This window comes from Muntiacus reevesi, chromosome 1, assembly GCF_963930625.1.
Source record: "Muntiacus reevesi chromosome 1, mMunRee1.1, whole genome shotgun sequence".
Lineage (NCBI taxonomy): Eukaryota > Metazoa > Chordata > Mammalia > Artiodactyla > Cervidae > Muntiacus > Muntiacus reevesi.
Window position 1 is genome coordinate 181472749 of NC_089249.1, and position 12814 is coordinate 181485562.

The window sequence follows — 12814 nt, forward strand, 5'->3', positions numbered from 1 at the left end:
TGGATTCCCTGGTGGCTCAGACAGTAAAGAATCTGCCTGCAATGTGGGAGACACAGGAGATGCAGGTTTCATCCCTGGGTTGGAAGACCACCTGGAGAAGGGAATGGCTACCCACTCCAGTACTCTTGCCTGGAGAAATCCATGGACAGAGGAGCCTGGTGGGCTATAGTCCATGGGGTTGCAAAGAGTCAGACAGGACTGAGCAACACTTTCATTTTCACTACCAATTGATAACAATGAGCTCTCTAGAAATGTTTAAGTAAACTACAGATTTTTTAAATAAACAGACAAAATAGTTAATACTGAGCACATCCAAAGCAGCTCAGCTCACAGACTTGCAGGTACGGGACACTGCCTCACCCCACAGACTTATTCATTCAACAAACACTGGTTGAATCTCCACTATGTGCCAAGCTCTATATTCCACCTTAGAGATTGAGAAGTGAAGGACACATCTCTTGCCCTGGAGTTTACAGGGCAAGTCCATGTAGTCCATGGACTAGCAGACAAGAGAAAGGCTTATGCTCCATATTTATGTGATGTAGTTCCCCTGGCACAGAGGGAGCTCAGCTGAGGCATGCATCTCTGGCTGTGGCTGGATCTCTTCTGAGGACAGGATGAAAGGGAACCAACAGCACTTGAGCACTAAATATATAACCACATCCTGCCATCTGCCTGACACACATTCACTCACAGCAATCCCATTAAGTAGGCATCCATAGCCTCACTTCACTTGAGGAAGTAGAGGGGCAGAGATGGTAAATTATTAGCCCCAGACAGGGAGCTAAGCACAGGCTATCTGAAGAATGTCCCCCTGGCATCTCTCCTCCACTTTCTTAATACCCAAACTTTCTAAGACAAATATTATCCCATTTAGGTTTCTTCGAACTCATATCTTGAAAGCACCTTGCTTACTGCTCTGAACTCAGTGAGTCACTCTGTCTTTTGTGGGTGCTGTTAAGCTTCCTCGTCTGTTTGGATAATGCACTGAAGGGCTAAAGTTGCCCGGTAAATGACCTCCACACCAGCGCTGGGAAACTGATGTGCGTAGGAATCTGCTTAAAATGCAGATTCAGGCTCAGTACACTTCAGGTGGGGCCCAAGCATGGGCGCTTCTAACGGTGTTCTCCAGGCATTATGTGACACAACTGAGAAATGTGAATTCATAAGCCCTTCTATCTTGGGAGTCAATATAATAGGGGAGCTTAATCTTCTGTATATAGGAATTAATTTAATAGGAGTCAACTTAGGGACTGATGACTTCAATTAAAAATAAGATAGGCCCCAAATGGAGTCTCTTATGCTAAGCCCCATATCACCAAACCAAGACTTGATTTAATTACAGTTTCGGCTTTCCTAAAAATAGAATCTTAAATCAGCCAATCAGGAATTGCCTGATCAACAGCAGTTAGGTAATCTGCCTAATTAGAGCCCTGCTATCTCCTGAAGATAGAGTAACCTTAGAGTAACCAAGCTGCTTTTTTGCCTAGCATATCTTCCTTGTTCCTGCTTCCTTCTGACTGTAGAAGTCTTTCATTTTGTACAGCCCCTCTCTAACGGCTAGATTGGATGCTACCCAATCTGAATCATTTCTGCTCAAATAAACTCTTTAAAATTTTAATATATCTCAATTTACCCTTTAATGGTTCCATAACCTCCATTCTGATGGGTAATTACAGAACAATAAAAGTATCTAACCCTTAGGGTTATTAGGAGGCTACATGAGGTCATACATATACACTTAGCATATAGCTGTCACTTCAAATGGGTTTGTTTAGTTAGTATTAATAATAACAACAATATAAAAGACTAACGTCTAGTTTGAAATCCATTCATTTCCTCCCTCCAGTTAAAAATCTGCTTTGTTGCATCCTATGTAAGTACCGCAGTTTGTTTTCAGTACCGTTTTCTGTACTTCTGAAAGAACCGTTCGCATTTACTCTTGAATTCTGAAAGGAATTATGTCTTCGGCCTTCGGGGGTAAAAAAAAATGATAGGAAACAAATGATTGGAATGGTGGTTGGAAGCTGCTATTCTCCTCTGCTAAATAAGCACAATCTTACCGTGTCAAGAAATGTCCCCTTGTGTTTTGTCTCCTATCCAGGAAAATCGGAGACGCGGGATTAAAGCGGGTTTTTATTACCTTCTTCATTTTTTTGTCCGGTACAGACATGGTAACTAAACAAAGACCCAGCTCCAGTTACAACAAAGGGTTTGAATAGAAATCCGCAACCTGACTCGGGAGGCCTGGCTAGCTGCAGCCCATCGGATCGCACACAGTCAGACACAACTGAACTGAACGGAACTGAACTGAACCTGACTCCACTCATGGCCTTCGGATTGGTTGACCTATTGTCCAATAGGAAAGAAGAGCTGGCATCTATTATTTACATAAATTCTTTGTAACCAGGCCGAGCGGGACCGACCGTCCAATCCGATTCTAGGATGTTGGAGCCCTCATTTGAATATGGAGATAATAAATAGTCATCGCCGCCGCCTGCTGCAGGGCTGGCTCCGCCTGATTCCATTCCAGAGGCGCAGCCCAAGAACCGCTCCGAGAACGCTGTCTGGTGAGGCTTAGGATAAGCGAAAAAATAAGCGCAGCCACACGCAGAGCTAATATATCGACGTGTATAAGGTGCTGAAGCTCCCGGAACAGGTATCTCTCCCAAGGCCATGGATATCTTGAACTCGTTGGTCAAGGGCACCTTTGTGCTCACGCCTCAGCGCGGCCTCGGCGCACTACAAGTGCTCTTGCTGCTGCTGCTAAGTCGCTTCAGTCGTATCCGACTCTGTGCGACCCCATCCCTGGGGCTCTCCAGGCAAGAACACTGGAATGGGTTGCCATTTCCTTCTCCAATGCATGAAAGTGAAAAGTGAAAGTGAAGTCGGTCAGTCGTCTCCGACTCTTAGCGACCCCTTGGACTGCAGCCTCCCAGGCTCCTCCGTCCATGGGATTTTCCAGGCAAGAGTACTGGAGTACAAGTGCTGTTAAGAACACGTAAGGTGAGGCACAGAATGTGCACATCTGCACTGCTGTCCCATGCGCAGTGTGCCGTGCCAGAAAATACCGAGACTGTCACGGACGCGAGCTCCAAATAGGTGGGCCGCAGTGCTCTGAAATTCAAAGGCTCCTTTCACAGCCACCTCAGTGCTCAAAAAAGCCTGTCTCCTGGCGTGGTTGTGAAATGCTGTTCAGTCAGGATTATGGAGGAGATGGAGTGCGCTCTTGAAATAAAGCTAAGCCTTTTTAAAAGGGCAGTCATAAGACAAGTGCTCGGGGCTGGTGCACTGGGACGACCTAGAGGGATGGGATAGGGAGGGAGGTGGGAGGGGGGATCAGGATGGGGAACACATGTAAATCCATGGCGGATTCATGTCAATGTATGGCAAAAGCCACTACAATATTGTAAAGTAATTAGCCTCCAACTAATAAAAATAAATGGAAAAAAATAAAAGGGAGGGCATATTCACCAAAAAGACCTGCTGTGTTAGCCTCAGCCCCAGTCAGAAGCCTGAGAGGGTGCAGCCCTGACGCCTGAGTTCTTGAACCTGGTCCAGGTCCTTCTGTCTGCAAGTGGCAAGTGTTTTTGCAGGTTGAGGGGGTCACCTCCAACAAGGCTGAGTGCCAAGCTCCATCTCTATTCATACTCCCTCGTCGGTCACGTCGGGGTGTACTGGACTCAATGACACTTGGTGAGGCTCTGAGTGTTGAAGCACAGACCAGGCTGTGACTATTGGGGGAGGTCTTCCGGGCTTTGCCACAGTAAAGCTCCTGCGCTTCTTTCCCCAAGCATTTAAGCAGCATTGAGTTTCAGCAGCTACTTGTAAGTACTAACGCTGTTCCTGTTTAAAATATCAAAAGTGCGGGAGCACAGGTAATGGTCTAGACCCTCAACACAGCTAAAATCCCTCGAAATAGGTTGGTTTTTTATCCGAAAAACGTATATACCTTTTTGATATTCGCTTCATAAACGGTTTGAGTTGGGTGTTTGTTTTTTTTTCCCCTCCCCAGTGTTATTGAGGTATAATTAACATATAGCATTGTATAAGTTAAACAGAACTGGAAGTTGTACCTTTTGACTGCCTTCATCCAAGTCCCCATTCCCTCCCCACCCCTGCCTCTGGTAACCACAAATCTGATATCTTTTTCTATGAGTTTGCTTGTGTTTGAAGTGTAAAATACCTACAACACTATGTTAATTCCTGATACACAACATAGTGATTCCATATTTCTAAAGATTTGAAAATTATCACCATGATAATCTAGTCGTCATCCATCAGCATACAAAAATATTATATAATTATTGCGTGTGCTTAGTGGGTTAGTCGAGTCTGACTCTTTGCAACCCCATGGACTGTAGCCTGCCGGGTTCCTTTGTCCATGAAGATTCTCCAGGCAAGTACCCTGGAGTTGGTTGTCATGCCTTCCTCCAAGGGATCTTCCCAACCCAGGGATTGAACCCAGGTCTCCCACGTTGCAGGCAGATTCTTTACCGTTTGAGCCACCAGGGAAGCCCATATAATTGTTGACTGACTATAATTTTCCATGCTGTACCTTTCATATCTGTGACTCATTTATCTGTGATTCATCTTTTCAGGTGTCTGTTGGCCATCTGTATGTCTTCTTTGGAAAAACATCTATTCAGATCCTCTGCCCATTTTTTACAACAATTGGGTTGTTCTATATTGTTTGGGGGTTTTATGTTGAGTCATATGAGTTTTGTATACTTTGACTGTTAATTCCTTGCAGATATATCACTTACAAACATCTCCCATTCAGTAGGCAGTCTTTACATTTTGTTGTTGATAGCTTCCTTCACTATTCAAAAGTTTTTTAGTTTGAGATAGTCTCATTTATTTTTTCTCTTGTCGTCCTTGCCTGAGGAGACATATATCATTTGGATTCTTCCCCGCATTGACAGGCTATTCTTCACCACTGAGCCACCATACTCCTTTCATAGTTAATACGATTAGGGACAGCTGTGATGTGCTTTCAAGCCCCCCCACCCCCCCAATTCACATGACCCCCTAGTTACAGCCTCATTCCCTATTATTTTGACAATGTTAAACTAGTTTTTATTCCAAGCCATCAGTGATATTGGCCTGTAATTTTCTATTGTTGTGGTATCTTTGTTAGTTTTAGTGTCAGGGTGATGCTGGGCTCAGAATAAGTTCAGAAGCATTTCTTAACTCTGCAAATTTTTGGAATCATTTGAGATGGATAGGTGTTAACTCTTCTCTAAATGTTTGGTAGAATTCACCTGTGAACCTGTTCAGTTGAGGATTATTATTATTACCCAGTTTCAATCCTGGTGTTATACTTTCTGTTTCTATCTGGCTTAGTCTTGGAAGATTGTACATTTCTAGAAATTTGTTTCTTCTAGGTTTTTAGTTTTATTGGTGTATAATTACTCATAGTAATCTCATGACAGTTTATAATTCTGTGATGTCTGTTGTAAACTTCTTTATGCTCCTTTGAAGAGGCTTTTCAATAAAATATAGTACTTTTTAAAAAACTTCAGTAAATTGTATGTAAAAGAAGTGTTGCCTGTATGACACATTTAATAACAATTAAGGCAGGCGAAGCCTTACAGGCCCATGCTGTTCTCCATCTTGTTTGGCAGCTTCAAGTACACAGGGGACAAATCGAAACACTGGCTGCTGTTCAGAATCTTCCTGGGGTTGGTGCAGAGCCTGAACAGCCCCACTTCTAATCCATTCCAACATTAGCTTCTCATCCAAATCAAACAGCTTGTCCACAACTTCCCCAACCTATACCAGCAAGTCAACATTTGTTGAACTTGACATGATGAAGCAAATGCTAGCATAAATAGCTGGATTTTCTCAGATTCTTTCAACCCAGACACTGGCCAGTTTTGTCTGGGAAAGGCAAGTAAGTAACAACCTGCTTGTTACCAGCAGAGTAGGATTTTATCACTGCTGATGGACACACATATCTCCTGGAAATGGGCCACATTACCTAAAATTCCCACACATATTTCTCTTAATCGAGGACATTTGGATTTGGCCAATACTCCCATAAATATGTCAGGAGCATTAAATTCTTGGAGAAACAAAGCCACATTCTCATCCATTGACATACCCCATACTCTGCAAATTTCATTCTCCATTTCTTCATCAAGCACCATCTGCTGCTCCTCATCATCAGAGCTGGATTTGGCATTTTCAGGGCTAACCATCTGGATGAGCCTGCTGAGGATGCCGAAAAGCCAGTGCTTGCTGGAGACCACGCTGCCTATGCAATCCCCCAGGGCCGCCACCACCTCCTCCACCAGTAGTTTTTAGTATGAATCAGGTATCTGCTGAGAAAATGAAAGATGTTGTCTTTTGATGAGAGATCACTGTTTAAATTTTGTATTACAACTAGGAAGGCAAAGAAGTAAAACTGCTAGAACAAAATTTCCATTTCGAAGTATTTATTTTTCTAAACACTGTTTCAGACTATAAAAAACAGGTTCGAACACTAGATATGTTCATATAAGTAATACAGATAGAACATACAGATAGGTTCAAACACTCATCTATAAAAGAGAACAAAGGAAAAGAATGCCTACAGACTGCTATCACTGTTAACTATAACAATACTATGTGCCCATGAGTGCACAAACTAACTCAGAAATTTCGGAAAGGAGGGTGTGGGAGGCAGACACCACTATCCAGATCTTTAAATGACACAGTTTTCACTAAAGTTTTATTTTCGGTTTTATATATACCTGTCAAAACTTATTTATATTTAAACAATTGTGTGTTACAATTGTGTGTTACCCAGATGATTTTTAAGCTTATTTCTGCTCACCAACAAGTTTTTAAATCTCAATTTACATCTTTGTGTATAAAGGAGATAAAACACTGAATAGACATATCTTCCATTAGGATGAAATGCTGAATCTGAAGTTGAATGAAAAGGAGTTCGAAGTGAAAAAAGAATTACCTAAACTAGCTCTGTGTTAACGAATAATTTAAGTGTATTCTATAAACTGATTGTGGTATTGAATAGCTATTTCAATAGAAACCTTTAAAAAAACTGATGTGAGACCATTTTGTTTTGTAAAACGTCCTGTCTTGAGATTTGCATTCTTGCAACTACTAACCAACCATAAAGTATTTTGGACGCCAACTTAAAAATGTGTGGAGTTTTAGAAATTTTTTTACAGTGGACCCATGTAGAAAAAAGAATGAGGCGGGCGTTTTTCCAGCCGCTGTGGTTGAGGACACGGTGGCGGTGCGCACGTTTTCTCCCCAGCCCAGCCCTACCAACCGAATCAAGCATGCAACCTTCTTCCTTTGGACTTGATTTGCAAAAGCCCGGTTGTTAGCTTTTAAGTGAACGTCAGTTCCTTGCCCGAGACGATACGACCTTTCAACACATCTAATTCTCAAAACAGCTCAAGAAAGTGATTATTTGAAATCCCCTTCCTACGAATAAGAAAAAACAGGCAAAAAAGGTAGGCGATATCTTCCTCAGAGTGAACTCTTCACGCTAAAGCACTTTCTCTGAACTAAGATGACATTTTCCAAATGAATGCCATGAACTCAAAGGGAAAATTCTGCGTCACCAGTGCGTCACTGAGAATAATGGGGCTGAAGTGGAAGGTTACATTTGCTGAGAAAAAGGTTAATTTTCTCTTAAATTGCCCTCCTCTCCCCAGTCCCGCCCTAGGTACCTGCAGCCAGGGTGGGCTTACTACATCCAGTTCTCGAGCACAGAGAGCTGTGTTCCACCATGCTTCCATTTTCCTTTCGGTTTCAAACATTCCGCCTTTGAAGAATGCAGACATGCGAACATCCTCCCGTAAATGTTCACTGCCTTAGGATAAAGATATCTGGTCTGGGCGGAGATGCATCGCCAGGCGCCGGCGCCAAAGCTGTACAACACCCTCGTTAATAAACACGGTGGCATTCGAATGGCATACAGTTCCTCTGGGGAAGCGGGAGATGGGGGGGTGGGGGTGATGAAGACCCGCGCCACCCACCCACAGGCGAACAACATGCGCACGCAAAATTGTACCATGCCCGCAAGCGTCGGAAATGGCACTCTCCAGACCCTAGAGACACTTGAACTCAAGGTTCCTATTTTGTTTAGTGAAGCGTCGCTAGCTTTGAGTGGAAGCAGTGGTGGACACGCAGCCTTTTCATTGTTTCCCGCACTGTTATTTTTCCTCGCCAGCCCATCCCCGACCACTGGTGAAATACAAGTACACTTTCGCATTCTGCTCACATACACAACGCGCGCACACGTTTATGGGGCAGGGGGGTGGGAGAGAAATCCGGGCGTGCTCCTAGTAACCTAGGAGCCACCACGAAGTAGACAAGGGATGCTTTTACATAACAAACCCTTCACGTGTTCGACACCCTTTCTCGATCTTGTAAGTGGCTCTGAAAAGAGCCTTTGGGTTTCCGGGCACCGAGATGCACCTCATTTAGAGCTGGTATATTTGGTGACAGCTTTGGTACCTTCCGAAACAGCGTGTTTGGCCAACTCGCCGGGCAACAGCAGGCGCACAGCCGTCTGCACCTCCCGGGACGTGATGGTAGAACGCTTGTTGTAGTGCGCCAAACGGGAGGCCTCGCTAGCGATGCGCTCGAAGATGTCGTTCACGAACGAGTTCATGATGCCCATAGCCTTGGAAGAGATACCGGTGTCCGGGTGCACTTGCTTCAACACCTTATACACGTAGATGGAATAACTCTCTTTGCGGCTGCGCTTACGCTTTTTGCCATCTTTCTTCTGCGCTTTAGTAACAGCTTTCTTGGAGCCCTTCTTGGGTGCGGGAGCTGATTTGGACGGATCAGGCATGACGACGGATCTTTCCAAATAAGAAAGAAACCTCTTTTACAGAGCAACTTAACTTATACGTCCTGTATTCAAATGAGGGATATATAGTTTCCGATTTCTGATAGGATCAAGCAATGCGCAGCGTCATCACTGGAAAAGGCAGATGCAAATTAGGGAGAAATGGTGACTTCCTTTTCTGGTTGGTCACCATCACTACCCAATCGGGCGGCGCCGGCTGCACTACCTCAAGACCATATATAAGGACTCTCTGATTACAGTGGGTTTGTTGGTGTTCTGTTTTTTGTCTTTGTGCAGTTGTCGTGCGTGAGTGGGAGATGTCCGGCCGAGGCAAACAGGGCGGTAAGGCGCGCGCGAAAGCGAAGTCGCGCTCCTCGCGCGCGGGCTTGCAGTTTCCTGTGGGCCGAGTGCATCGGCTGCTCCGCAAAGGTAACTATTCTGAGCGTGTGGGTGCTGGCGCGCCTGTTTATCTGGCAGCAGTGTTGGAGTATCTGACGGCTGAGATTCTAGAGCTGGCGGGCAACGCGGCGCGCGACAACAAGAAAACGCGTATTATTCCACGCCATCTGCAGTTGGCCATCCGTAACGACGAAGAGCTCAACAAGCTGCTGGGCCGCGTGACCATCGCGCAGGGCGGTGTCCTGCCCAACATCCAGGCCGTGCTACTGCCCAAGAAAACGGAGAGCCACCACAAGGCCAAGGGCAAGTGAGGCGACGGAGGCGGACCGGATACGGCCGTGCTCCCCAGGGGCCCCCTGACACCAAAGGCTCTTTTCAGAGCCACCCACAGTGTCCAGAAAAGAGCCGTACTGGCCAAGGCTGTCTTTCGGAGCGTGTTTCTGCGCGAATCTGAGCAAGGCTGGGCTTGAGGGAAATCGAACCAGAGACATGATTTGGGTGCGCATAGGGGCACAGTGGGCTGTTCGTGCTGCGGGTAATGTCTGATATTTTCTCTTGAATCTCACCCCCAAGGTCATGGAGTTTTAACCCCACTCATCCTTAAGAATTTATTACCGGTGACAAGCTACTTTTGACTCTGAAAAGTCATTACTGTGACATTCAGACGCCAAGTACGGACTGTTTTCTTATCACAGGAGAAATCCATAGATTGAACTGGTATTGAAAGTATTTAATCTTAAAAGAAAATTTGTCGTTTGAGGTTCTGATAGATAAGCGTGATTTCCATCTTAAAAGGTATGAATGCGTGAATTAGGTATTTAGAGAACATGAGATCAGAATTGTCTATTGTATTGCGAATTCTAAGGTCTTGGGAAGGGTATGTCTTGTTATATGCATTTTCAGCATTTGAAATGTATCAGTTTGCATTTTGAAGATAGGTGCACATTTTTAAAGGAAAACTCATTGTAGATAGAATAATTATTTAAAGGAGTTTAAATTACTATATTTGGGTTGGTTAAACAATAAGAGCCCCTTAAACTAATAGCTAGAGTCAAAATAATAAGTACATTGAATTTGATAAAGAAAATTATCTTTGTGAATTCAGTAAATCTAAAATGAACAGTGTTAGGACAGATTAAGTAATATATATGTGGATATTTCAAAAGATGATTGTTCATAAATTCCACATGCTGTTAGAAATAAGGGGTGGAGTGTCCCAGATATGCTTCTGCAAAGTCTACTGAGAAGTGAAGATTTTAATAGCACTTACTTCATGGGATTGAGATTAAATGAGTAAATCCATAGTAATCCCCATGTTAAAAAATCTCTAGCATAGTATGAGTTTAGTAAATGTTACTCTTGCTGTCATCCTTACTGGTTGCATTAATTTTTTTTTTATTATAATAAATACAGGCCACTGAAACAGTTTAGGAATGTTATAAATATTTATCTTACAAAATTAGATGTACTCAAACCGGAGTTCCCTAGACACTATCTGGAACTAACCACGTATTTGTTAGAAAATATCCTAGCAACATGAAACTGCATCAAAAATTGATAAGAACTATCAGTGTGGATAGAAACAACACCCAACTCCTCTGCAATGTAGGTAGATAGTAGCATTCACATTGCCTAATGGGACCCATTTCAATGAAACAAACTGCAAGGACTATGCACGAGATTATAGAGTCTTCTCGAGATCTGTACATTGTGTTCTTGGTGACAGCCTTCAATTCTACTTTAAACTTTTATTTTTGTGTTGATGTTCATGTAGGTCATTTTATGTCTTCACTCCCTTCGGTGGTGTTTAAGAAAGAACGATTTCTCAGGAACAGGGAGAGCTTGGGTCTTCAAAGTGTCATCACTGCGCTCCAGATTTTCAGTTCCTCAAGTGGAGTGTTAACAGGGAAGCATGAGGTGGGAGATGCTCCAAGAGGCAGCCCTCCTTTTATCACTTCTAAGGCTGATACTACAGCCACACGCTCTGATTAATTTTCAGCTAATTAAAATTAAATACAAAGGTGCAGTTTCTCAGTCATCCTAGCCACACATGGCTAATGGCTACCACACTACAGAACAGATATAGAAGGTCTCCATCATTACAGAAAGTTCTGTTGGGCAGCTCTGGTCTGATCATCTGTCAGGGTTATCAGGTTTAGAAACGTGATGCAATATGCAGAGCTGCCTGCCTCGGGTAGAGAAAGCTCATCAGACTCATGTTTAAAGAAGAAAACAGCGTATGACCCAGCCATTCCATCCTCCAGATACATACAAGGACTTGGCTACCCAGACACCCCACTCACATTCACAGCAGCATCCCAAAGATAGAAACAGCCCAAATATCCATAACAGATGAATGGGTAGACAAGATGTGGTCTATCCATATAGTGGAATACTATTCAGCCATAAAAAGGAATGACATGTCCATGGATGAACTTCAAAAATGTTGTACTAAGTTAAAGAAGCTGGACACTAAAAGTCACATATTGTGTGATCCCGTTTATATGATAGCATACAGAACAGACAAGTTCATAAGGACAGTAGATTAATTGTTGCTAGTTAGTTGTTGGGTATTAGAGGAATATGGAGTATTGTTCACTTTTGGGGTAATGAAAATATTTCAGAGATGGAAAGAGGTGATTGTGAATGCCTATATGTCACTGAATCACTCACTTTAGAATGGTTTATGTTTATGTGAATTTCACCTTGATTTAAAAAGATATGTGACCTTAATAAAAGGGTATGCACTAAAAAGAAGAGGAGTTTGTGTCTCCATCACTTTTATCCAGTAGGTGGAGTGTGGGCTGGCCTGCCTGCACAGTAGCATCCCTCAGAGACCACGTGGGGAGAGGGGCATGGAGTCCTTTGGGTAGCCACAGCCTTTTCCTTCTGCCCGCCTTGGAGTTTCAAGCCTTCTTCCCAGCCAACTGACACAGATCATGCATTCCCTTCACCAGAATTATCGTGGTTATTCTCCCCATATCCCTATGGGTGGGCACTTTATTAAGAAAGATGAAGATGAAGTGGGAGGGAGATCCCAGAAGAAGAATGCAGTCTGGGTGGCCTCAGAAGCATCCATGCTCACTGCAGATAAAGTGTTCTATGGAACTCTCAGCCTGGCCCAAGTCTAATAGGCCATCTCACCTGTCTAGGTGTGGCCTGTACCTGCCTCTGCTGCACATCTAGTCTCCTCCCTGTAATATCAGTTTCCATACATTCACCAGCAAATTCAAGAATCTTCTAAGTGAAAAAGCAAATGGATTCCTCCCCTCTCCCCAAAGTTTCTGAGCTCCCCTAGACTAGGGAGAGCAGAGGAACTTGGAATTAGCATTTGAAGCACTGGGTCACCCAGTTCCTAGTGCCATCAGATCTGGGCTGAGCTGAACTGTTCTACATCATCCTGTTACGTGGCTGCCCCATCCCTGGTCATCAGAATCTGCCTAATTCTCCCCCTCCACAGTTTCCATACCTCCAGCTAGGGTCTTATTTCTATGCATTGCTCACAAAGCCTCATGAAGCTTTGATTTTTCTCCAATGCATGCCCAGCAAAAGCTTAAAATTGCATCCCTTTCTCTGCCTGCTTCCCTCCCTCCCAGT

General features: G+C 43.8%; 2 protein-coding genes across 2 annotated transcripts; one reads left to right on the plus strand and one right to left on the minus strand.

Annotated features, from left to right (window-relative positions):
• Window positions 1-6429: 6429 nt before the first annotated feature.
• Window positions 6430-8830, minus strand: H2BC26 (H2B clustered histone 26). The gene has a single exon (XM_065917320.1). It carries the CDS (start codon window positions 8819-8821, stop codon window positions 8441-8443), a length of 381 nt encoding a protein of 126 aa, XP_065773392.1. The 5' UTR covers window positions 8822-8830; the 3' UTR covers window positions 6430-8440.
• Window positions 8831-9093: 263 nt separating this feature from the next.
• On the plus strand, window positions 9094-11974 carry H2AC25 (H2A clustered histone 25). Its single transcript, XM_065917283.1, has one exon. It carries the CDS (start codon window positions 9136-9138, stop codon window positions 9526-9528), a length of 393 nt encoding a protein of 130 aa, XP_065773355.1. The 5' UTR covers window positions 9094-9135; the 3' UTR covers window positions 9529-11974.
• Window positions 11975-12814: the final 840 nt, after the last annotated feature.